The 25,610-nt window shown below is 34.3% G+C and overlaps 8 protein-coding genes across 8 annotated transcripts; 3 read left to right on the top strand and 5 right to left on the bottom strand.

Moving 5' to 3' along the window:
- Positions 1-30: 30 nt before the first annotated feature.
- DFA_03246 (uncharacterized protein) lies at positions 31-1,170 on the top strand (the record flags this gene model as incomplete). Its single annotated transcript, XM_004362794.1, has 3 exons — positions 31-157; positions 255-337; positions 436-1,170. 3 exons carry the CDS (start codon positions 31-33, stop codon positions 1,168-1,170), a joined length of 945 nt encoding a protein of 314 aa, XP_004362851.1.
- A 289-nt stretch (positions 1,171-1,459) lies between these two features.
- On the bottom strand, positions 1,460-5,411 carry DFA_03245 (uncharacterized protein; the record flags this gene model as incomplete). Its single annotated transcript, XM_004362793.1, has 11 exons — positions 1,460-2,340; positions 2,408-2,839; positions 2,908-3,281; positions 3,375-3,603; positions 3,706-3,947; positions 4,096-4,152; positions 4,225-4,293; positions 4,388-4,756; positions 4,856-5,050; positions 5,125-5,242; positions 5,312-5,411. The coding sequence occupies 11 exons, from the start codon at positions 5,409-5,411 to the stop codon at positions 1,460-1,462; spliced, it is 3,066 nt and encodes a 1,021-aa protein (XP_004362850.1).
- Positions 5,412-5,628: 217 nt separating this feature from the next.
- DFA_03244 (uncharacterized protein) lies at positions 5,629-10,208 on the bottom strand (the record flags this gene model as incomplete). Its single annotated transcript, XM_004362792.1, has 10 exons — positions 5,629-6,500; positions 6,576-7,004; positions 7,081-7,457; positions 7,547-7,775; positions 7,883-8,124; positions 8,599-8,967; positions 9,055-9,249; positions 9,343-9,454; positions 9,509-9,582; positions 10,177-10,208. 10 exons carry the CDS (start codon positions 10,206-10,208, stop codon positions 5,629-5,631), a joined length of 2,931 nt encoding a protein of 976 aa, XP_004362849.1.
- A 121-nt stretch (positions 10,209-10,329) lies between these two features.
- ddx17 (putative RNA helicase) lies at positions 10,330-13,822 on the bottom strand (the record flags this gene model as incomplete). The annotated part of the gene is made up of 5 exons (XM_004362791.1): positions 10,330-10,391; positions 10,478-10,702; positions 11,533-11,759; positions 11,834-12,509; positions 12,592-13,822. 5 exons carry the CDS (start codon positions 13,820-13,822, stop codon positions 10,330-10,332), a joined length of 2,421 nt encoding a protein of 806 aa, XP_004362848.1.
- Positions 13,823-14,257: 435 nt separating this feature from the next.
- On the bottom strand, positions 14,258-16,611 carry mecr (trans-2-enoyl-CoA reductase; the record flags this gene model as incomplete). Its single annotated transcript, XM_004362790.1, has 6 exons — positions 14,258-14,282; positions 14,311-15,028; positions 15,185-15,420; positions 15,731-15,845; positions 16,119-16,140; positions 16,588-16,611. The coding sequence occupies 6 exons, from the start codon at positions 16,609-16,611 to the stop codon at positions 14,258-14,260; spliced, it is 1,140 nt and encodes a 379-aa protein (XP_004362847.1).
- A 335-nt stretch (positions 16,612-16,946) lies between these two features.
- DFA_03241 (PA14 domain-containing protein) lies at positions 16,947-18,723 on the top strand (the record flags this gene model as incomplete). Its single annotated transcript, XM_004362789.1, has 3 exons — positions 16,947-16,969; positions 17,021-17,271; positions 17,339-18,723. 3 exons carry the CDS (start codon positions 16,947-16,949, stop codon positions 18,721-18,723), a joined length of 1,659 nt encoding a protein of 552 aa, XP_004362846.1.
- Positions 18,724-18,849: 126 nt separating this feature from the next.
- DFA_03240 (uncharacterized protein) lies at positions 18,850-23,843 on the bottom strand (the record flags this gene model as incomplete). The annotated part of the gene is made up of 2 exons (XM_004362788.1): positions 18,850-22,048; positions 22,180-23,843. The coding sequence occupies 2 exons, from the start codon at positions 23,841-23,843 to the stop codon at positions 18,850-18,852; spliced, it is 4,863 nt and encodes a 1,620-aa protein (XP_004362845.1).
- Positions 23,844-24,809: 966 nt separating this feature from the next.
- On the top strand, positions 24,810-25,310 carry DFA_03239 (uncharacterized protein; the record flags this gene model as incomplete). The annotated part of the gene is made up of 2 exons (XM_004362787.1): positions 24,810-24,946; positions 25,010-25,310. The coding sequence occupies 2 exons, from the start codon at positions 24,810-24,812 to the stop codon at positions 25,308-25,310; spliced, it is 438 nt and encodes a 145-aa protein (XP_004362844.1).
- Between the last annotated feature and the right edge of the window lie 300 nt (positions 25,311-25,610).

The following is a 25,610-nucleotide window of genomic DNA, read 5'->3' as shown; positions in this document are numbered from 1 at the left end:
CGATATCTTTCTATTTATTATCTATATACTATGGTTTCTAAAACTTCTTCTTCCTCTTCTTCTTCTTCTTCTTCACCTCCAAAGAATGTAACAGTAAATGACTTGATGAAAGAACTCCCGCAACCAATCAAGTTTGGATATTTAAAGAAACTTGGAGGTAAGTTATGTTAGGAATCCCAATGGGACAACAATAAGTGCTGCCACATCATCAACCGAGTAATATACTAAAATATTTTTAATGATAATATCTTTAGGGAGCGGTATTTCCAAAAATTGGAGAAAGAGATTCTTTATATTGACAGAAAGTGGTATACTTTATTATTTTAAACATAGAACTGTAAGATTATATATATTATATTTGGACAATCTATCATTGATTACAAACATTTTCTAATCATTTTATTTATTTTTATTTTTGATTTTGTCTTTGTTTAGAGCAATGAACCAGTTGGATGTGTAGATCTAAGTCAATATACCAAAGTATTCAAAGACCCATCGAAAAAGAATCTATTCTATATTTTAAACGAGAATGATCAACATACCAGAGTATTCCATTTGATATCAGAGAATGCCACCGACCAAGAACAGTGGACCAAAGAGATCAATGCCTTTTTCGAGGGAGACATATCAGATCTCAAGAACCATTTGATGGATGTACAGAAAAAGAAACAATTCAACACACTCACCAAAAACGAAATGAAGAATTCTTGCAACGACTATGCCTCGACGGCGTCATCATTGAGTGACAACGGTACTGACGGAGGCACTCAAGGCTCAGAGAGCTCTTCCGACTCGTTTTTAGATAATTATCAATTGGTGTTTCGTGGTCATCGAATCTCTTTGGTTTCAAATAGTTTTATTGGTAGTGGCAATGGCAATGGTAGTGGTAGTGGCGTTTTATCAACTTCAACATCATCTTCTACAACTACCACCTCTCTTTCCAATTCACCTCCTCCAACTAGTAGATTTAATAATATGTATTTAGGCAACAATAACAATGAAACAACCACTTCAACAACATCGACAACGACCTCACCACAATTGCAGAGTAATGTAAAAGTTACTCTCCAACAAATTGACTATAATCAACATCCATCATCATCATCCTCTCAACATTTTGTAGATGTTGTTATTGATGATGATGATGACGACGATGATGAAGATGATTAATCTCTCTATTATTAAAATAATAATATTATTTTTTAGTTTTTGTTTTCCATCCATCCATCCCAACCAAAATATGTTCAACTCCTTCATTCCTATTAGATTAAAAAGAAAGAAGGATTCATTATTTATTTATTTATTTATTTATAACCCTAACTCCCCTTACCACATTTTATATTAAAACATTATTTATTTAAAATAAATATATGCAATTGTAAAGATAATAATAATAATATTCAAACAAAACAATTAATTAGATATATTTATTTATTTATTTATTCGGAATCATGTAGTATTAAGACATATTCTTTAATCTGTTTTCCATTTTTTTGTTTTGTTTGTAGGTTAGTTTTTTCTTTTTAATTAACATTACAGTACCAACAGCGATTGCAATGGCAGCGAATCCACCAACTACAACACCAACAATAATCTTCCATGTTTTACTATTGGATTCACAATCACTTACAGTAGTATCATTGTCAATTAAAAGTGGTGTAAAGTCTGGATCAAGAAGACATTCTTGACATTGTGGTAGACTTACTCCAATCAATGTTGACATGATCGATGATGATGATGATGATTGAATGGCTGTTTGGTTGATTAATGTTGTTTTGGAGAATGTTGGTTTACCGTTTGATAATACATAATCAATGAATCTACCATTGTATTGGACGTTATCTTTTATTTCTTTAAGATATTGGATGGTTGATGAAAATTGATCGTAGGGGAATGTTGATATTGATTGTTGTTTACAACCAAATTCAACTGTTTGATCCATATTGACATCTGTACGGAATACAACTCGAAGTGTTGATATTAAATTACTGTACTGCCAATTGGTAATATTCAATGCTAATTTAATTGAATTTGGATTGATGTGAAGTAGTTGATCTCCAAATTGAATATCTCTTGGTTGTGTTGAGAATGATATCATTGCTTGAACCATTGTAGCAATGTAAAGTGGATCGCTAATATTGACGAGTTGATAGGTGACTAGAGTTGTTGAATTATCACTGTTGATTGTTGCATTCCAACTGTTTGTCAATAATTCTCCAACTACATTTTCATCAGTATCAATCTCTTGAATAGCAACCAATTCAAAATCAAATCTTGTTCCATCAATTTCAAATGATGATGTTGGTGTTGTTGTATTTGTTACAGGTGTTGAATTGGTAACTATAAAATTAAAAAGTATTTAGTAACTAATTTTAATTTGGATTTAAAATGATTGTCTACTACATACATTTAGTTAAACAATTATCGATTGGATTATACCCATTATCACATTGACATTGACCGTTAATATCACACGATCCATGTCCAAAACAATTGGATGTTGATTCTTGACATTGTGATTGAGGTGTTGATCCACCTCCTGTTGTCGTTCCACCAGTTGTTGTTGAACCATTATTATTTGGTGGAGCTGTAAAGTATAAAAAGTCATTTGCTAGATATAGATATCCATCAACAGTGATACTGACATTTGCAGGACCATAACTTGCATTCTCTGATAATGTACAATTAATTGAATCGATTGTTGATGCGTTTATAGTACAAGCTATTTTATCGTTGATTGTTATATTTGCCAATGAATGATTTTGTCTAAAATCACCAAACAAATAAATTAATCTTTGATTGTTTGAATCAATTTGTCCTGAAAATAATCGAGGATAATCTTTTTTAAAAAATGAATGATATATTAATATTAATTATTTTATGCTTTTCTATAATTAAAATACATACAATTAAATGGGATAGTGTAAGTTTCTTTGTTATGTGGATTAGATACCTCCATTACAAATGATCTACCAGTATAGAATGGATTGAAATCCATTAAACAAGTAATGGTTGCTTGAATGGGACCCGTTGTGTATTTGGTACTATTGATATTACAAGGACCAGTCAAACCAAATGTAGATTGGAATTGATGAACAAGTAGATTATTGTAAAACGAAAACAACCAAGTGAATAGTAATTTTTGATTTGGTAGCAGTGTGACATTGACTTTGGACAATGTAATTCCTACCTCTAGAATAGTTAAATTAACTGTATGTGGTGAATATTCATTTAATTTAATAGTTGTATTGGTTTGAGTTCCATTCGTAACATAATATAATCTATATTGAATAAATATTATATTTGATTAATATTTTGAGAGAAATTAAACCAATAAATAGTTAACTAAAATATTAAATGAAAATAATAGTTACAATAATATTTTTTGTGGAACTACAGGAGTAAGAATATAATATCCTAGAGTAGCAGGATGATAAACATTATTACCCCACCCAATTAGGTGGCCAGTTAAATTTGCACGATATTCCTTTGTATAAAGAGTTTGATTTGCTTGATCAACTCGCAGTGGACATGTAAATCCAGGTGGAACTGGTAAAGTTGTTAAAAAAGAAGTAGGATCGGTTCGATAACACCAATAACAATCTACATATATATTTTAATAATAAATAAATAAATAAGTTTAATTTAATTAGATGATTCATACTTGGATAAAATAATGTATCAATTTTCAAAATAACAACATACCTGGAACACTAGATATATTAGTTCCTGAAATAATGAGTTTGTTGACACAGAAACTATCTGGAACTGAGCCTCCAAGTCTTATGTTATTTGAGATATCGAGTAATCTTGGCTTATTATCAGGTGTCAATGCTTCCCAAGGTATAGTTGTATTCTCTGTTAAGAAACCATATTGCCAGTGAGTAAAGCTGCTTGTTGGCAATGGAAATGTTGGAAGAGTTGTAAGAGCAGAATCATATTTGGTACTAAGAAATAATTAAAGGGTGTGATTAGTAGAATATTCATAGCACACGGTCAGACATTTTAATTAAAATCTCATACAATTTGATCAGCTTTGGAGGAAACATAGTAAAGGGGTAAGAAGCACTGCCACTATTACTATTCTCTAAATACAGTAAAGCTGGAAAAGTGTGTAATGGAGGTGACACTGTCGATAGACCATTTAATCTCCTAAGATAGGGGATAGATAATTGAATTAATAAATAGTAATGATGATGATGATGATGAACAAGTATTACATACAAGTTTTGAACTACAAGTGGGTTTGGGACAGTAAGACTAAAGCTAGAGGTCAAAGTACCTATAACGTATCTACAAGATTAAAAAAAGATGGGAAAATAAAAATTAATTTAATAAATTAGATTTGGATTGAGGAAAGATTTGTTTACTAGACCTGGTTACATACAAGTTTTGAAAGCTGGCTGAAACAGAGATAGTTCCAGGTGAAGTTGAATCCAACACAAGAGTATGCAAATCTGGGAAAACAGTTTTTGAAAAGACGAGTGAAATGGGTCCATCAGCCGTCGCGGGGTATACAGTCCATACAAGTTGTCCCAATGATCTCCACATCAATGATGCTGAAGTGTTGGTAGGAGATGTATAAGTTTTTAAAGTAGCGAAATTGAGATTGACCGACACGATTGTTGCACTTGATACTTCAAATGAACTTTCTTGTATTGTTGTTACGTTTGGAAGTGATAATATCAGAGTTGTCAATTGAGGAAAGTTTCTAAGGAATCCATTTGGAATACTTTTAATTTCATTACTTATTATTCTAGAAATGAATTTGTATAAATATAAATATAAATATAAATATAAATATTTATATATTTAGAAATATAAATATAATAATAATAATAATATCTGAACATACGAAAATGTAGTAATCTTTTTAATATTAGTTAATTTGTCAAGAATGTTTTGATTCGGATCACCGATATAATTTGGATTTGGATTGCCTGGGTAAAGAATGAATTCAGTGCATTCAGGGAAGTTGATGACATTCAATGTTGGGTCAGGAACTCCACTTCCACTTGCACTAAATGAAGCGTATCCTCCAGTAAACTCGCTTTAGGTTTGAAATGAAAAAAAGTAAATCAACTAACTGAATCAAAGTATTTTAAAAAGTCTATTTATACTCACACTCTTGTAATATGACCATTGGCACATGTGAATGCTCTAGATGTTGGCGAACATATACTTGTTGCATCTTGTCCAAGGGTACTACCGTATTGACGAATGATCCATATTGCAGAGGCAACTAAATGAACAAACATACATATCAGGGTTGGTCATATAAATATGACATGTCGACTATTAATTAACATACGTTCTTCAGGTGGGATCTGTGCTAGAGTTGTACTTTGGCTACTAATAAATATTAAATAAAACAATATAACAAATGTTATATGTTTGATTGTATCTTTCATCTTTTAAAGATAATGATACTCTCAGAAAGTCTTTCAACGTACTTGAAGGACAAAACGACAACCAGTGATTGTTTGTCGGCTCGTAAAAATAAATATCTTTTTTTAAGATCAAGCTCGTTAAAAATATATATCTATTAATTTGTTAAGATCTGATGTGCGTTGTATGATTATTTGAATTGTTTATTTTTGGATTGGTTGATGGGCTATCGTACTAAGACTAGGACATATTCTTTAACTTGTTCATCATTTTTTTGTTTTGTTTGGAACTTTGATTTTTCTTTTTAATTAGCATTACAGTACCAACAGCGATTGAGATGGCAGCGAATCCACCAACTACAACACCAACAATAATCTTCCATGTTTTACTGTTAGTCGAGCCACAATCACTTGCAGTATTGTCAATTAAAAGTGGTGTAAAGTCTGGATCAAGAAGACATTCTTGACATTGTGGTAGACTTACTCCAATCAATGTTGACATGATCGATGATGATGATTGAATGGCTGTTTGGTTGATTAATGTTGTTTTGGAGAATGTTGGTCTACCGTTTGATAATACATAATCAATGAATCTACCATTGTATTGGACGTTATCTTTGATCACTCTAAGATATTGAATGGTTGATGATAGTTGATCGTATGAAAATGTTGATATTGATTGTTGTTTACAATCAAATTCAATGGTTTGATTCATATTGACATCTATACGGAATACAACTCGAAGTGTTGATATTAAATTACTGTACTGCCAATTGGTAATATTCAATGCTAATTTAATTGAATTTGGATTGCTGTGAAGTAGTTGATCTCCAAATTGGATGTCCCTTGGTTGTGTTGAGAATGATATCATTGCTTGAACCATTGTTGCAATGTAAAGTGGATCGCTAATATTTACAAGTTGATAGGTGACTAGAGTTGTCGAGTTATCACTGTTGATTGTTGCATTCCAACTGTTTGTCAATAATTCTCCAACTACATTTTCATCAGTATCAATTTCTTGAATGGCAACCAATTCAAAATCAAATCTTGTTCCATCAATTTCAAATGATGATGTTGGTGTTGTTGTATTGGTTACTGGTGTTGTATTTGTAACTAAAATAAATAAATAAATCAATAAATATGATTATAAGTATTATATTACTTTCTTAATTATTGTCTACAACATACATTTAGTTAAACAATTATCGATTGGATTATACCCATTATCACATTGACAATGACCATTAGTATCACACGATCCATGTCCAAAACAATTGGATGTTGATTCTTGACATTGTGATTGAGGTGTTGATCCTCCACCTGTAGTTGCTCCACCAGTTGTTGAACCATTATTATTTGGTGGAGCTGTAAAGTATAAAAAGTCATTTGCTAGATATAGATATCCATCAACAGTGATACTGACATTTGCAGGACCATAACTTGCATTCTCTGATAATGTACAATTAATTGAACCGATTGTTGATGCGATGATAGTACAAGGTATTTTATCGTTGATAGTTATATTTGCCAATGAATGATTTTGTCTAAAATCACCAAACAAATAGATTAATCTTTGATTGTTTGAATCAATTTGTCCTGAAAATAATCGAGGATAATCTTGATTTCGAAAAAATAAATGAAATATTAATATTAATTATTTTATGCTTTCTAGAATTATTTTTAAAATACATACAATTAAATGGGATAGTGTAAGTTTCTTTGTTATGTGGATTAGATACCTCCATTGTAAATGATGTACCGGTAAATGATGGATTGAAATTCATTAAACAAGTAATGGTTGCTTGAATGGGGTCAGTAATTGTGTATTTGGTACTATTGATATTACAAGGACCAGTCAAACCAAATGTAGATTGGAATTGATGAACAAGTAGATTATTGTAAAACGAAAACAACCAAGTGAACATTAATTTTTGATTTGCGAGTAATGTGACATTGGCTTTGGACAATGTAATTCCAATCTCTAGAATATTTAAATTAACTATATGTGGTGAATTTTCGTTTAATTTAATAGTTGCATTGGTTTGAGTTCCATCAGTATAATAAAATAATCTATATATTGAATAAAGAAAATAAATATATATATTTTAATTTTTTGAAAATCAAATAATAATAAAGTAAATAATAATAATAATAATTACGTTAATAATTCATGTGGAATTATAGCATTAAGTTTATAATATCCTAGGGCTTCAGGATGACTGACAATATTACCCCAACCCATTAGGCTGCCAGTCAAATTGGCACGATACTCCTTTGTATAAAGAATTTGATTTACTTGATCAACTCTCCATTGACATGTAAATCCAGGTGGAACTGGTAAACTTGTTTGAAACACAGTGGAATCTGTAACATAGCACCAGTAGCAATCTACATAGATAATTTACTTTGTTAGTTAACTTGAATGATCATTGGGTGGTTTCCAAAGATATTGTGATATATGGTCATATATATCTATTTTTTTTTAAACACCATACCTGGAACACTAGATATATTAGTTGATGTGATATAGAGTGTATTGATACAGAAACTATCTGGAACTGAACCAGTTAGTGATGGGTTGTATAACATATCGAGTAGTCTCGATGTATTATCGGGCGTATATGCTTCCCAAGGTACTATTGTGTTCACTGATAGTAAACGATACTCCCAGGTTTTAAAATTGGGTGTTGGCAATGGAAACGTTGGAAGAGTGGTCATACCAGTTTCATATTTGGTACTAAAATAAAACAAAATATATTAGAGTTAATAATAATAATAATAAATCACTTTATAAATATATATAGCATACAATTTTTCTAACTTTGGAGGGAATATCGAAAAAGGGTATATCACGGTACTAGTATGACTCGTCTGTAGATTCTTTAAATTTGGAAAAAGATGTAATTGAGGTGTCACTGTTGATTCACCATTTAATAGTCTATTATGATAGATAGAAAGGTAGATAGATAGATAGATAGATAAATAAAATGGATTGGAATTAATAGTTGTTGTTGTTGTTGTTGTGGGAATGATAGTATCTAGACATACAAGATCTCAACAACATGGGGGTCTGGAACAAATAGATTAAATTTATTAGCCAAATATCCATTTATTTGTCTATTATAATACATTACAAATTAGATGAAAGAAGAAGAAATAAAAAGTAGAGTGAATAAGTGATCAATCAATGATGATTATATTATGTACATACATGTTTCTACAACTGACTGTAACTGAGGTAGTTCCATCAGAAGCTGAATCGATTTCTAGGGTCTGCAATAATGGGAAAACGGTTGGAGTAAAGACTAATGAAATTGGTCCAATGGCTGTCGAAGGATCAACAGTCCATGAAAGATAATCTATTGAACTCCACACCAATGATGTGGAACTATTGGTAAAGGTAGGATAGATTTTTAAAGTACGGAATTGGAGATTGACAGACGTAATTGTTGCACTTGATACTTCAAATGAACTCTCATGGAATGTTGTCATGTTTGAAAGAGATAATGTCAGAGCTGTCAATTGAGGAAAGTTTCTAAGGAACCCATTTGGTATACTTGATATAACAACACATTGTATTCTATTAAATGTGAATAATGAAAATGGAAGTTATATATATATCAATATAAATTGATTCTAACAAATAAAAATATTGATCAAAACATACATCATTGAAGTAACCTTTGGAAGACCAGTTAATTTGTCGAGAATCGATTGATTAGGATCACCGATATAAAATACGTTTGAATTAGATGGTTGAATAGCGAATTCAACACATTCGGGGAGACTGATGGCGGTCAATGCTGGGTCAGGAACTCCAGTTCCAGTTGGATTAAATGAAGTGTATGATAATGACAACTGACTATAGTTTGAAAGTTTCAAATGAAAAAGGTTAGTATAAATACAAATGAATTATAAAGATTACAATATATATTATAACTATGTTTATACTCACACTCTTGTAATATGACCATTTTGGCAATTGAATACTTGAGATGCACAAATACTGGTTATATCTTGTCCAAGAGTACTACCGTATTGACGAATGATCCATATTGCAGACGCAACTAAATGAACAAATAAATAAATAAATAAACAAAGAAAAGATTGATTAGAATTACATCTAGTGGTTATCACATGACTATCTAACATACGTTCTTCAGGTGGGATCTGTGCTAGAGTTGTACTCTGACTACTAATAAATATTAAATAAAACAGTATAACAAATGTTATATGTTTGATTGTATCTTTCATCTTTTAATAATGATGCCCATTGTCAAGTCGACTCTTTGATATAAAGGAGCAAACATGAGAAACCCATGGGACTATAGGTCGACGACCTTATATTTTCATTGCAATTTATCATATGATAATCGGTCGACCGCGATTTTTATGCGCTGAACTACCGAGATATTTAACGAACCTGGTAATATCTTGAGATACTTGTTCTTTTCGTGATCATTGTTCAGACAGTGACCTCGGCTGATTGGATCTAGATGACCGAACAAACGAATAAACTATAGTTCTTTGATTACAATTAATGAATGAATAAATAAATGACCCCCTCTTTCTAAAGAATTTTTTTTTAATTTTTCATCAAAAAATATTGTTTTTTTTAAATTTTGATTGATTTGTAAAAGAGTATAAAGTATAAAATATATATAAAATGGTTTATATAATTCAATACCTACTCAATACAAATCTCAAGAATGGACTTTTTTTTATTAAAAATTTACGATTGGGGCGAGGTCCTGGATGGTTTCTGGTTTGTTGTTGTTGTTATTCTTACACTAAAAGATTTGGGATGGAAAGGGAGATCATGTTATGTTTGTTTTTTTGTTTTTGTTTTTGTTTTAGGATTCTTCGATAAACATGATTTTGTCGACATTAAGGGATACTGGATGGATTGGGATGGATTGGGGACTAATATTAATTAAATTAATTATTGTCCATTATTTCTTCTGTATGGATTGTAACGATTCTGACTCTTGTAATCAGTAATACCTAATATGATGATAAATTGAAATGTATTAATACTCTGACCCGACAAATGAATAAATATTATTGTTTTTGTTTTTTTTTTTGCGTACTCTTGAATTTGTTTGGAACCATTTGTTCTAATTGAGGTGGGACATATTGGCTGGCTTCTGCCAAGACTGTTACCAAATCTGAAGCCAAACGCATATCGTCCAAGGTGAACAAGGTATAGGCGGTACCAGTGGCACCTGCACGACCAGTTCTACCAATACGATGAATGTATGATTCAATGGTGTTGGGGAAATCATAGTTGATTACATACTTTATATCCTTGACATCTAAATTTCATTTTGACAATGTTAATACAATGTTGATACATCTAAATCGCGCGATTACTTTGTACTTGATTAAAGATAAAACAAAAATATTTAAAAAAGAAAAATGATTGACGATAGATAGGAGGGAGAGGAGAGAGAGATAGAATTTAAGATCTAATTTTTCTTTTTTTTTTTTTTCTTAAAACTGCAAACATCTGTTAGTAGCTCATTCAACCAAGATATATATGTTTTATCAATGCATTGATATGTAAAACACACATATACGCACCATTGTCGTAAAGCGTTGGGGGTGGAGGGAGGTCATGGTGATGATTACATCTGACCTGCCCCAACGTTTACGGCCAAGAATGTGCATACATGCGTTACTCTAATACCTATCCATCTAATATTGATATATCTCTAATTAAATAAGCTGACTCTATTCCATCCTACAGCGCTTTTGTTTGTGAACCATTGGATTCCTTCCGTTATGTTTGTGTGTGCGTGTATGCATGTATGTGTTTAGATCATAAATTATTTCTTCTTCTTCTTCTTCTACTACTACTACTACAACTACTACCCAATCAAATTTGAAGAGACGCCTGGCGCATTGCGTAAAGCGTAAAAATATATAAACCAAAACTATTATAGTTTTGGTTTGTATATATATTTCCACAATGCTTTAAACTGTACGCCAAGAGTCTTACGTAATAACATATTATATTATATAAAGATATATATAAATATATAAATAAGCAAGTATTGACCTATATAGAAATATAATATAATAATAATATATAGATATAATAATAATTCCTATAGTCGCGTTTGTCGTTCAAAAAAATACTTACCCAAACCACGAGAGGCAACATCAGTTGCAATGAGACATTGGATTTTACCATCCTTGAATTGAGATAGCGCAAAATCTCTTTCACCTTGAGTCTTGTCTCCATGAATAGCTTCGCATTTGAAACCGGCGTATGACATGTTTCTTGCCAACATTCCTACACCACTCTTTGTTTCGAGGAAAATAATACATTTAGCTCCTGGTTCAATTGATTTCAAATATTGGAATAACCTAAAAAAAAAAAGTAGGAATCAGATTAGTATATATAAGTATTGATTTAATTATATTTTTTTTTAATTTCATACTTTGTTTGTTTATCCATTTTTTCACAAATTTCAATGTGTTGAGTAACTTTATGATTGGCAGAGAGTTCGGCACTACCAATTTTAACTTGAATTGGGTCGACGAGGAAATCGGCGGCAAGAGATTGGACACTCTTTGGCCAAGTGGCAGAAAACATGAGTGTTTGCTTGTCTGGACGAATTTGACCGAGGATCTTACGAATTTGATCTTCGAAACCCATATCCAACATACGATCGGCTTCATCCAACACCAAATAGGTGACACGACGAAGATTGGTTCCACCTCGCTCCAAAAAGTCGATAAGACGACCTGGAGTGGCAACAACAATCTCGACACCCGAACGAAGAGCTTGGGCTTGTTGGTACTTTGGTACACCACCATAGATACAGCAGTTCTTGATCTTGGAGCTGCTACCAAACTTGTCACATTCGTTTTGGATTTGCATTGCCAACTCACGAGTTGGTGTCAACACCAATACTATTGGTCCATCACCAGTCTCGAGGTATGGTTGAGCGTTGATATGAACGATGGCTGGCAACAAGAAAGCAAGAGTCTTGCCTGAACCAGTTTCAGCCAAACCAATCATATCACGTCCCTTTAATGCGATTGGCCATGACTGACATTGAATAGATGTTGGTGCTGTGAATCCCAATACTGCAATTTCGCTCATAATATAACCTAAAAAGTAAAATAAAATAGATTAAAATAGATTAATAATCATTCAATTATTATTATTATTATTATTATTTGTTTGACATACTTGGGAAATGAGAAAAACCAAAAGAGGTGATTGGATTTGGAATATCATTATTCTTTGCACTGAATACAGTGATTTCATGCTTTTCTCTGTATTGTCTGACTTCGTCTTGTGACATGGCAGATACTTCAGAATCTTCCTTGTAGAAATTCTTTTCAAATTTGGTCAATTCGATGGTCGAGTAATCGATCTTGTTGAGCTTGGATCCGAGACCGCCCGAGCTGTAGCCGCCAGAGGAGCCACCTCCGTACGATGATGAAGATGACGAACCGTTGCCGCTGTACGACGATGAGTAGTTTCCGTTGCTGCTGCTACCGTAAGATGATGAGCTGCCACCACCACCACCATAAGATGAAGAGGTGTATCCAGACGAGCCACCCGACGACGAGTTACCATAGTCTCTGCCAGCACCACTGTTGTATGATGAAGACGACGATGAAGGATAAGTCGACGATGACGACGATGAAGATGGATAGGCCGATGACGATGACGACGAGTTGTATCCGTTTTGGTAAGATGAGGAGCTTGGTGCTGACGATGAGGAAGAGGTTGGAGGTGGTGCGCTATAGTATGATGATGACGAGTTGGAGCCGCTGCTGTATGAACCGCCATAGTTGGATGATGGGGTGGAGGAGGATGAAGGTGGTGGTGGTGGAGCAGTGTACGATCCATTGGTAATGTTGTGAATTGGTTGTTGTGAGCCACCGCCATACGATGAAGACGATGATCTATAGTCGTTTGATCCGCCGCCACTACGGTAGTCGCGACCACCACCTCCATTTTGGTATCCACCAGAGGTAGATGAGCCGGCAGGTGATCTATAGTCGTTACGATAGTCGCTGCTGCTGTTGCTACGGTAGTCACCACCACCACCTCTGCCATAATCACCACCTCTGCTTGGGTAGGATGACGAACCCGATCGGTAGTCACCACCTCCACCACGAGGTTGGTAAGAGTCGCTACGGCTATAGTCACGTCCGCCACCGTACGAGTCACCTGATCCTCTGCCACCACCGCCGCCGCTTGGATACGACGATGAAGATGGAGCTGACGAGGTTGTGTACGAGTAGTCTCTTACGGGACCAGACGAGTAGTCTCGACCGCCAGCACCAGAGGGAGGTGGAGGAGGTGGCTGAGAATATGAAGAAGGAGGTCTGCTATATCCACCCGCCGATGATGACGATGGGGGATAATCTCTACCTCCACTATTTCTATTGCTATTATTGTAACTCATTATTTTAAATAAATATATAATATATAAATAATAATAAGTGTACGAGTAATGAAGAATATGAGTAAAAATAACTTTTGAAGAGAGAAGAAAAAATTAAAAAAAAAAAAAGAAAAAATTTAATAATTCAAAAATTCGAACTTCTCACAGTTCAGCGATTTGTTTAAAACCGAAAAGTACGGTACTTCACTCTCGCTACAATAATAATTGTGAGTTGGGTTGTTATATGTTTGTTTTAATTTCATGATTTTATTATTATATTATGATGACGATGATGTTATTGTACTAAAAGGGGGTTGGTGTTAAGATGTATGATGATGATGCTATCTATCCATCTTGTTGTTTCAATCGATTGATCGGATGGTATGTGAGGAGTAGGGAGGATGAATTAATTATTTTTGAGGAGCAGCTTTACGTTTTGTATCTTTTTTCTTTTTTTTAATTTCTCTTTTCTGTTTTTCTACTATTATTATTATTATTATTACTATTACAATTGTAAATCTAAAATAATCTTTCTACCCTTTCCTGGTTCTTGGGAACGAAGCAAGGCATTATTGAAATCGCTAAATTTATGCTTCTCCAACCACAATTTTAATTTTTTGTCTCTGATCAAACCAAAGATATGTTCGTACATGGCAGAGATCTCGGCTTGTGAGTGTTGTTCGACCCAACGAGTCAACCAGAATCCGTGGACTGACACGTTACGGAAGATGAGGTGGGCAGTTGGCACGGTGACTGGACGACGGGACATACCGCCATAGGTGACGAGGGCACCGCCGTCGGCGACGTTACGGGCCAACTCGGTGGCAGAGTCTCCACCGACGGCATTGAGGGCAAGACGTGGACGTGGGAGATCGGCGACCAAACGGGCATACTCGGGTGTACGGACATACTCTTCAGAGACGACAATGTCGCCACCGAGCTTCTTTAAACGATCGACAGTCTCGTCATAGTCGCTTGAACGACGGATGATATTGATGGTCTTGATGCCACGAGCCTTGCACATTTGGATGACCGACAAACCAACCATGCTGCTGGCGCCGTTTTGGATGACAACGTCACCAGCCTTGAGCTTGGCAAAGTCTTCGAGTAATCTGTAGGCTGTGCATGGGTTGATGGTTACAGCTGACAAGTATTCGGTTGGGATGTCAGCTGGTACCTTATATAATTGCTTTTCGCTAAATACTCCTTGTGTTCTCCATGTTCCAGCTATTTAATAGTATAGTTTCCAAAAATATTTTTGTTTGTTTCAAATTATATATCCACAAATGAATTGATTATATTAAAGATTAGTATACATTTGTAATTATAGTATATTGATTCACATATGTATCTGTGATATCTATCCAACACAACATAACATACCAACAGATGATGATAAAATGGGGACGACATAGTCATTTGGCTTGAGACCTTGGACAGAGGTACCAACCTTTTTGACGATACCAACACCCTCTGAACCAGCGACAGAGTTAGTCTTGGCCTTGACTCCATAGGTTCCTTCAGCCAAGTTAATGTCGACTGGGTGGATTGGAGCATGAATCATTTCGACCAAAACTTCATTGGCTGAAACATTGTCTGCAACATTCTCTTTTTCAACCCTAAACAATCAAATGAAAAGTTATGATGATGATGAGGTGTAAGTTATATATCTATATATATATGGTTCGATGATGATGATGATTGTTGTTTTTTTGTAAATGTAATATCGTTGTCGTTGTTGTTGTCATCGCCATGGCAATGAAATGAATTCACAACCATTATCTGTTTGTGCTCTGCTCTACACTACACACTACAGCTCTACTCTGCTCTATGTTCTAGTCTGCTGTTGTATTGTATCTATGACTACAAAAGTAGTAGTAGTATTCTGAAACATCATCGTCATCGTGAATATATATTGATTGCACTTACTTGTAAACCTCTTCTGGTCTGCCAGTACCGTTGAACTTGACAACGGTAGCAGTGGCAAATTGACGGTATGTGAAACTCGATACACGAGTAAGGAATTTAGTTGTTGACAACATATCTATCTATCTATTAATGAGTGAGTGGTGTCTGTGATGAGAGCTCAATAGTAGTTCTTTAGTGTGAGTGAGAGATCACACTCTGCGCATTCTGATCATCATTGCCCAAGAAAAAATTAAAAAAAAATTATTTTATTTTGTTTTGTGTTCTGCTTATGTTGACTATAGACTAAAGTCACACTTGTATTCATTATCTTGAATGGATGTAGGATACCTATCAATCACCTCATCATCATAGATTAATGTACTCTACATATCTTATTTATTTGTCATACTATGACGACATACTTCAACCAACTATAAATCAACTAATCTTATTTACACTATGTAAAAAAAAACAAAAACCCAAAGTATATGATATAAATGCTTGACGATCTCAAATGGGATCGGGTCATGATAAGCTAATATGAGGACAGAACCAACCCAAATTAGCTATTATGATCAACCCATTTCAAACCAAACAAAAGCGGCTTGAGTTGCAACTTGGGGGTGTTTGTCTGGCTGACTGAGTGACACCATTTCACTCTTATCTTATCCAACCAACCAATAACAATCCATTCATCCATTCATTCATTCCATTGCAATCTATTTTATTTTTTGTTGTTCAATAATAATCCAAATGTGCATTACAATGTATAACAAGATAAAGACAACAATAATAATAATAATATTTATTTATTCTTCTTATTTGGTTGAGCTTTCTTCTTCACAGTGTAAATTGAAATAATAATATTTTATTTATACAGTATCCCTCACTGACCATCTCATCTTTATCATTTCCATTAGATTCTCTCACCATTGCAGTTTTTGATCAACACCATCAGTTGAACGGTAATTTTGAACCTCTGCCCGACAATGTAGACATGAACCCGAAGCAAGGCATAGTTCAACAAAATCTCGGGTCAAACAAGATTCCTTTGTTGGTTTCTAATGATCCCAATTATAAACCAAACCGAGATGGCAGAATCTTATATCCTAGCCAATTTGGATATTTCTTTGCCCCCGATCCCACGAATCGATTTATTTCTATCACGATGACTATGGACAAGAAGGGGACCAATGAATTTTCATATGGAAACGAAAAATATTTGCCCATTAATAATATGGGATTCGATCTATTATCCGGGTATGGAGAGAACAACTTTAATTTTTGTTTAAAGATCAATTCTTTTTTCAGATACTATAAAACTTCGCCACCAATGTTTGTCATGACCTCTTCTGACGATGATCTGTACCTTTTCATCGATAATAGGCTTGTAATGGATGTAGGCGGTGTTCATCGGAGGGCAGACAGGTACCTAAATTTGGATACCATCGGTTTGCAACATGGAATCCTTTATGCTTTTGATCTTTACTTTTGTGAAAGAAGAAATGCTGGCAGTACATTTATTTTATCAAACAATTTCCTCCTTGATTGCTCAACAAGAGGTATGTTTTAACAGACATACCATATTGCACGTCAACACTAACTACATATTATTCTTTTTGTTTTTAGATTATTGTGGAGTATGTAATGGTTTCGGTGATTGTTGTCAAAACTCAATGTGCACTAATGGTAATAGCAATAAATGCTTAATAAATGGAAAATGTCCTTCTCCAAATAGATATGTTGTCGACTTGCAATACATTGCTCATTATTGTACCTATGATACCATCAATTACTCATACCTCAATGACAGATGTACAACTTATTCATGTAACCCTGGAACTGGAGGCGCTGTTCCAAAGTCAGTTTGTCCCGACAAACCTTGTTCAAACAAAAGTTGCAGCGAGAATTTGGGATGCACCTATGTCTCAACGTGTCAACCAGAGAATAGCTGTCGTACTGCCCAATGCGATGCAACTGGCGAGTGCATTCGAAATGCTAAGAACTGTTCACTAGGAACTGACAAATGCAAGAACTATTACTGTAACGAAACCAACCCAAACGGATGCACATCCACACCAAAGTGTTCAGAATATGTGATTATCAATAATACTATCAATCAATGCAAATATCACACCTGTGATCCGAAAATTGGCGAGTGTATTGTCAACACTATTGTCAACTGCAGTGCATGTCATGGAGAACCAGGCAAATGTGAATTACGAGATTATTGCAATGCTGAAACTGGCAAATGGACCTTTAAGCAAAAGGTGATTGATGATGGCAATCCTTGCACTTTGGACTCGTGCAACAACGATACTGGTGTAATAAACAACCCTTTTTCGTGTCCCGGATGCACTGAATGTGACACTAGTTCTGGAAATATGTCATGCAGGATAGAAAATTTGAAATGTCAAGGTTTAAACTCATCTGTATGTACATTTGATATTTGTATATCTGATGGTTCTTGTGAATACCCAAACATCCCATGTCCAGCACCCAAAGATAAATGTGAATTCTACACATGCGATCCTTATATCGGGTGCTTGAGACAATCGGTTGATTGCCCACTAAACCCCGACAAATGCAAGGAATCATTCTGTCATCCTCTGCAAGGATGCATATCAAGAGATCGAAATTGTTCAACAGGCGTTCCTTGTATCGACGGTATATGTCAGGCAGGATACGGATGCAAAAACATCACTCGTGTGTGTACACCCCACAGACCAGTATGTCAATACGGGACATGTAACAATGTCACAGGAGAGTGTGAATCCACTGATTATGACCCGTACCCATTTGAGTGCAGGACAGAGGCTGTCATTTCAATCGGGGTAATAGCTGGTGTCATCATTTCAGGTGCAGTCTTTCTCAGTATTGCCGTGTACAGTGGTAAGAGGTTGGTTGACCACTTGCAAGAAAGACAGAAAATCAAAAAGGCTACCAATAATCCAATCTATCAACCAAAGCCTGGAACCAAAGATAATCCATTATATGGAGATACTCTTAAATAAATAAATAAATAAATTCATGTATATATAAATACTTGTAATCATCAACACTGCATCAAAATATATCTATCACTTATATATTTAATAATATTTAGAAAAATATGATACGTAAGTATTCAATCGATTTATTTATTTCCACATTGAAGAGAAAAAGGATTTGAATGAACTTGAGAAATTGTAATTTTGAGCAGCAGGTGCCATTGGTTGTGATGATGTAGTCTCTGCTGGAGATCCTGTTTGACCGTCTCCTTCTAGTTGTTGGTAAGAAGCAAAATCTTGTGACCCCATAGACATTGGTTGTTGAGATTCAGTCTTCTGGGATGGTGGAGGTGCACTATAATCGATATCACTGCTGACAAGAGCAAATGGATTTTGGTTGAAAGAGGTGGTAGTGGTCTCGGTTATAGTCTCATTAGAGTAATCAAGAGGTTGTGACAAGAATTCTGGATAACTGTCATATTCAATATCTCTGCTCTCTTGTTCTTTTCTAGCCACCTTTTCTTTTTCTTGTTGTTTTGATCTTTTCTTTTCTTCCTTTTCTTTTTCCTTTCTTTCCTTCTTTTCCAATTTTTTAATCTCTTTTTCTTTCTTTTTGGTCTCTTTCTCCAAAAGGACTCTCTTCTTTGTTTCCTCTTGAATTTGTTTTTGTTGTTTTTCATTATCACTTGTTTCAATTGCATCTTCATCATCATCATCCTCCATTACTACATCATCATCATCTTGATGATTATTTAATGTTTCTTTGGGTGATTCGGTAACTGAGACTGTCGTTGATGTTGGTGTAGTTATCGTTGATGATGCAACTTCCTCCTCTTCTTCCTCTTCTTCTTCTTCTTCCTCAACATCAGTGTCACTATCGTCATCATTATTCTCTTCTTCCACTGTTGGTGTTGGTGCTGCCTTTTGATTAGTGTTCGATCCAACTTTAAATTGTCCAAGTGAATTGTGTCGACGTGTTGATAATGGAATTGGTTTTGTTTCCGTAACCATTGGAGTTGGAGCAACAACAACAACCTGTTTCTTTTCTTTCTCCTTTTCGTTTTCTTTTTCTTTTTCTTTTTCTTTTGGTTGTTTCTTTCTTGACTTGTCTTTGATTGTATTTTCAATTCTCTTAATTTTGTCCAATCTTTTCTTTGCTACATCTTGTTGAGTTACTGTTGGTTTACGAATTGGAATACCTGGAGAGTAGAAACTAGGTTGTTTGGCAGTCGGGTCAATCTCTTGCCAACCTCTGAGCCATTCACCACGCCATTTTTCCGGGTCAAATGGGTCACGTTTGACAATCTTGTATTTCTTTCTTCTTCTCGCTTTGGTAGCCCTTCTTAATTTAATCAAACCACTAAACCCAAAGCTTTTTCGCATCTCGGCCACCTTTTTACGCTCCTCCATCTTTCGTTCATGTTTTTCGATAAATGACATGCTTCTCTCCTTTTCCAGTGTCTCTTGGCGATCTCGTTCTTCGTCGAGCTTGCGTTTTCTTCTTTGCTCGAGTGCCGCGTTGACTTTGGTCTCTACAGCCTCTTTGACAAGCACACGTCTGTCGTTGGCGTGGAACGAGACATTGGTGAGTTTCTCTGGATTGTTTTCAATCTTGAGTGTGAAAAAAGAGTGCGAGTAAAAGATGGTCGAGTTGTATTCGAGCAAAGTGTCGAGGTAGGTAGAGTCACTCTGCTGAGTGACACTAACACAGCTGCCCAAATGAAAGAGATTCATGCGCGGCTTGATGGTGATCTTGAATATACCTGTGGTTGGCTGCTGTGTCGCCGACAGCTGCAGCAACGCGTCACCAGACGCATCACGCAAATGTCCAACTATCTTGCGCTCGTCAAACGTGCCTTTGAGAATTTGAATGATTTGTGCGAGTGACTTGGGACCCCTATCTTCGAGCAACATGTAGATAGCAAGATGAATAGGGTCGACATCCTTTTCAGAAGAGTTTTTAATGTCTTGTTGAAGTTTATCTAAATTCATATTGACCTGTGAGAATGTGTTGATGGGCATATACACCATTTGATAGGTTGACTTGGGGTTGGTCGAGTAGTAGTTTAGCAAGTTTCTCTTCTCTACCATACGTTGCATTAAATACACCTCCTCACCACTCTTTATCCATTTCGATTGATATAATCTATTTTTGTTGACTAGCATTGATCCAGTATCCACAGCCACCGCCGGCTCTGCTTGTTGCTTTCTTTGTTGAACCAACGAAGGAATAAACTTTACATTATAAGAGTTTGATACAATGTCACCGAGACGATTCATCTGAGTGATTAAAAAGGTAGATGGTGAGCATTGGACAAAGCACACGCCAACCAACTGTTCAGTCTGTCTTGGATTGGTTGGAATAAAGTGTATGTGTTTCATCGACATGCCAAAACACGGGACTGCGTGGAAAGGGGTGTTGGTCGCAACCGGTTGGTGGGAATTACTCGATCGATTGTTGAGAATAAACGAAAAGATTCTGTTATTGTCTCTACTCTTTCTCTCGATTTGGTGTGGGTTGTCTAGTCGAGGGTGTGAAGGGAATGGATAGGTTGGTATCAAACTAGCCGGCGATGCAAATAACGTATCCTTTGGGAATGGTGAGGTACTCGAGAGGATCGATGAATATTGTAATATTAAAACCATTCCACTGACACTTTGACTAATGATTAATAATTTAATATTCACCATTTCAATATTTGTACTTTTCATATTTTTAAATAAAATGTCTGTTGGGTGTCCATAATCTATTAATAATTCATCCTCTTCTTCCTCTTGTATTTTCTCTTCTTCTTCTTCTTCTTCTTTAACTATTTCTTGGTCATCTAATTTTTTAGATTTTTGATGAATATTTGACCAAACGATAAGAGGTTTATCAAATGATCTACTATCAACCAAAAGAGTATTTGAAATGGTTGTGATGATAAAAGAGAATGGATTTGAAGGATCCAACGGTGAATGGAAACCAGTGATGGCACCAAACGAATCTTTTGAAAAGATGGGAATGCTATTTCCGACCTTTCCATCCTGGAGATCGATCATAATGATCGACGCTGAGCTTGATAAATACAACTTTTTCGTTTGCCAATAAAACAACAGTCTCTTCCATCTACTAGCAGAGACTTGTGGGTATAAAGGTTCGGAATCCAAAATCTTGGTGTATTGCAACTGAATTCCTTGCAAAGGTTGATACATGTATCGATAGATTGATCCATCTTGAAATACAATATACGAATCTTTGATGCTAGTCGTATCCAATACGACATCACATATCTTTTGTTCAAATGTCGATTTACTTATAAATTCCAATTGATAAGTATAATCGTAATTTTCAGCTGTATTATTTGTTCTTAAATAAAAAAAATATATAGAATATAATGTTTTAAAATAAACAATTGATATTTCTAAAGAAATATAAATAAAGTGTATTAATAATTTTGATATGTATATAATAATATTATTATTATTATTTTGATTTACTTACTTTCTGTGAATTTATGATAATTAATTGAATAAATAGTTTGAGGTTGTTTAAAAAAATGATTAGAGTCTAATTGGGTATAATCAAATGTACATGGAAAAGGTTTGGTGTTTGGATCTGAAGTGATCGAGTAGAGACAGATGACATTCATATTCTCACCAGTGACAAATAGGTAGAGACGGTCGTCAACGAGTATCACGCATCTTCCGTAAAGATATGAGTTTGCATATTCCTGAGCGTCAAGGATAGCTTGCGACGATTTCTCCGAGTCTATAACCTGGTTGAGTAGTGATGCTGGTACAAACTCGCTACTCTCAATATTGTTGGTGTGAAATAATTGTGTTTGATAGTTGATGGCTGGTGGTTCAAACCAAAATTCCGATAACCTACTATTAATAGATACAAATTGTAGTTTATCAACTCTTATCTTTTTATCTCTTTTGTTGTTGTTGTTGTTGTTGTCTTTTGATAGGTTGGATGGTGAAAAGATGAGTTTAGGTGAATTGGCAGATGAACAAGATAATTGTTGGAAATTGGCAAGTGTACCTTCAGAACCGACCGTATGATTTGGTCCAACCACTGGAAAATAAGATGGATATTGCATGTTGGAACAAACTGACATATCTTGATTACCAGTTGATTTGAGTAATCCATCATTATAACCAATATTACGAATCGATTCTTTGGTCTTGACAGTCTTTGATCCAACAAGTGGTGTAAAATCTGATGGAATCCTTTCAGAGATTGGTATGTATTGGTTGACCATATGATCGACACTTGACACTGCATCATGTTCTCTCTTGTTGCTTGCATAGAAATGTGGTTGTAATTGTTTCAACTTTATAATATGTTGTTGCTTCTTTGTTGACTCTATCACATTTCTAACATTCTTTTCATTGTTTTTGTTCTTTTGGTTGTTCTTGTTGTTTCTATTGTTGAATTCAGTAATGATTGGTGGTAGTTCATTTGAAGAGGTGGCAGACGATAAAGCCTCCTTTTTGTTTCTTTCATCATCTTCAAGTTGTTGCAAAAGGTCTGTCTCTTCCAACTCGAGATCTCTCTTTTTTAGTCCAACATGTTTTCTCTTTTTGATCGGCCCATTATTATTATTATTATTATTATTATTATTATTATTATTATTATTATTATTATTATTATTAGTATTCTTTCTATTATTATGACAAATACTAGTAAAATTATTATAATTGATATTATTATTGTAACCTTTAGAATTACTATTATTAATAATACTATTATTATTATTATAGATATTATTGTTGTTGAAACTACTATTATTATTATTATTATCGATATTATTGTTGTTGTTGTTATTATTATGAATGAAACTACTTTTAGTTAAAACCTCTTCCTTTTTCTTTAATACTTCTAGTTTAACTGATTGTGATGCTGTTTCTGTTGTTATTATTGGTTTTGAAGAAGAAGAGGGGGAAGATACTATAGGTGTTGATGGTATGGATACCTCGGTGTATCTTCTAATATGTACATTTTTGTTTGTGCTACTGTAATTCTTGTTCTTTTTGATGGGTTGTGGTCTTGTAAAGGAAGAAGAAGAAGAGGTACTATCTACCTCTACAGTACTAGTATTAGATGAGGAGGATGGGGATGAGTCGACCTTTTTCTTTTTCTTTCCTCCTCTGCCCATTATGACGATGATGAATATGATGATCTGTCTGACCGACCTATCTATCTAACTGTCTATCTATCTATCTATCTATCTATCTTTTAATTATTGATAAGAGCGATTCTTTATAAGTAGTAGTAGTTGTTGGTTGGTTGGTTGGTTGGTGAGTGAGAGTGAGTGTGGTTGTTAATTATTCATTGATTGGATTGGTTGTTAATTTATGTATCTCTTTAATTCTCTTTCTCTCTGTCTGTTTTTGAATCGGCGTTCATCCAAGAGCGGAATGAAAACGAACGACATGAAACCATAAAAATATTTAATACTAAGTATTTTGGATTTTCAAAAGGTGGAGGACAGGACAAAGAAAACCAATGAAAGTGTATCCATAAATATATATATACAAATATATATACAAATATAACTGTAAAAAATGAGAAATCTAATATGATTTATAATTCAAATCTATAACTACTCACAACAAAACACACAACTTTGATATATCTATTTTTTAACAATAGATAAAGACAACCACATTCTATTTATGATTGGATTTATATTTGATAGGAAAATATTAATATTACATTCATTATCAGTCAATGTTGTAAAGTTTAAAATTATTCTTTATCTGTTGATACTTTATTTTGATTTTAGATGTACTCTGGAGGTGTGTTGGATGAAAAGAGACATGTATGGTCAATAAATAATAAATAATGAATGGAGAATATAAATATGATGATCTCATAGATGGACGATTTCAAATTAGAACCAAACAAACTAGAGATTCCATGATGTTTATTAAATACAATTGTATTTTAAAAAAGGGATAAATAATATATCTTTACAAAGTTGTCCCAAACTCACAAAAACAACAATAACAACAAACGGAATCAGTCCAACAATCAACAAATATTATTTATATTATTATTTATATTTAATATCATTAAATAATAATAATAATTTCAAAATATATAATAAATATTCACACAAATGGAAACTAAATGGTTTATAATAGCTTTGATTGCATTTTTGTTGGTACTTCCCAACTTTGTATATCCCTATAGAAAGAGTGTCAAAATAACAAATGAAGAACAGAAAATTAATATTTATCAATTAGATCATATAGAGTATGTATTTAACCAAACTAGTAATATTACTAAATCGGCTCCTGACCCTTTGTTTTTTTTTAGGAATCAAAATGTAGAACACCCTATAACTTTTATCGACTCTGTCCAAAAATCGATGGTTTCATCGAGTAGTAGTTCTTCATCATCCTCATCATCCTCATCCTCATCCTCATCTTCCTCTTCCTCATCGTCTTCAAGTAGTTCATCTTCATCCTCTAGTAGCTCATCCTCATCATCATCATCCAGCAGCAGTAGTTCTTCATCTTCATCAAGTAGTTCATCATCGTCGAGTAGTAGTTCTTCGTCATCTTCATCATCAAGCAGCAGCAGTAGCTCGTCTTCATCCTCGAGTAGCGGATGTTGATTTTAAAAATCATCAAAACATGACGTCACCAATGACCAAGCTGTGAGGTCTACTAGTATGAAAAGCTGCAAAGATGCTGAAACCAACAAAGAAACCCGGCAAATAAAGATAGAGAGGTGGAAACAGCACACCTTATCTTCACCACACACTACACAACGAATTTTCGAGATCACCCTTTTGTTTGTGGTCTGTATCTCTCAGGTACTAGAACAATAAAGTTAGAGAGAAAGACACAAGAACCAAAAAAAAAAAAAAAAAAAAAGACAAAATAAAATAAAATAAAAATAACATTCTTTTAAA

Source organism: Cavenderia fasciculata (assembly GCF_000203815.1).
Source record: "Cavenderia fasciculata unplaced genomic scaffold Scf_Dfasci-G-b-205a01.r1-3, whole genome shotgun sequence".
Taxonomy (NCBI): domain Eukaryota; phylum Evosea; class Eumycetozoa; order Acytosteliales; family Cavenderiaceae; genus Cavenderia; species Cavenderia fasciculata.
This window is presented reverse-complemented; position numbering and strand designations above follow the sequence as displayed.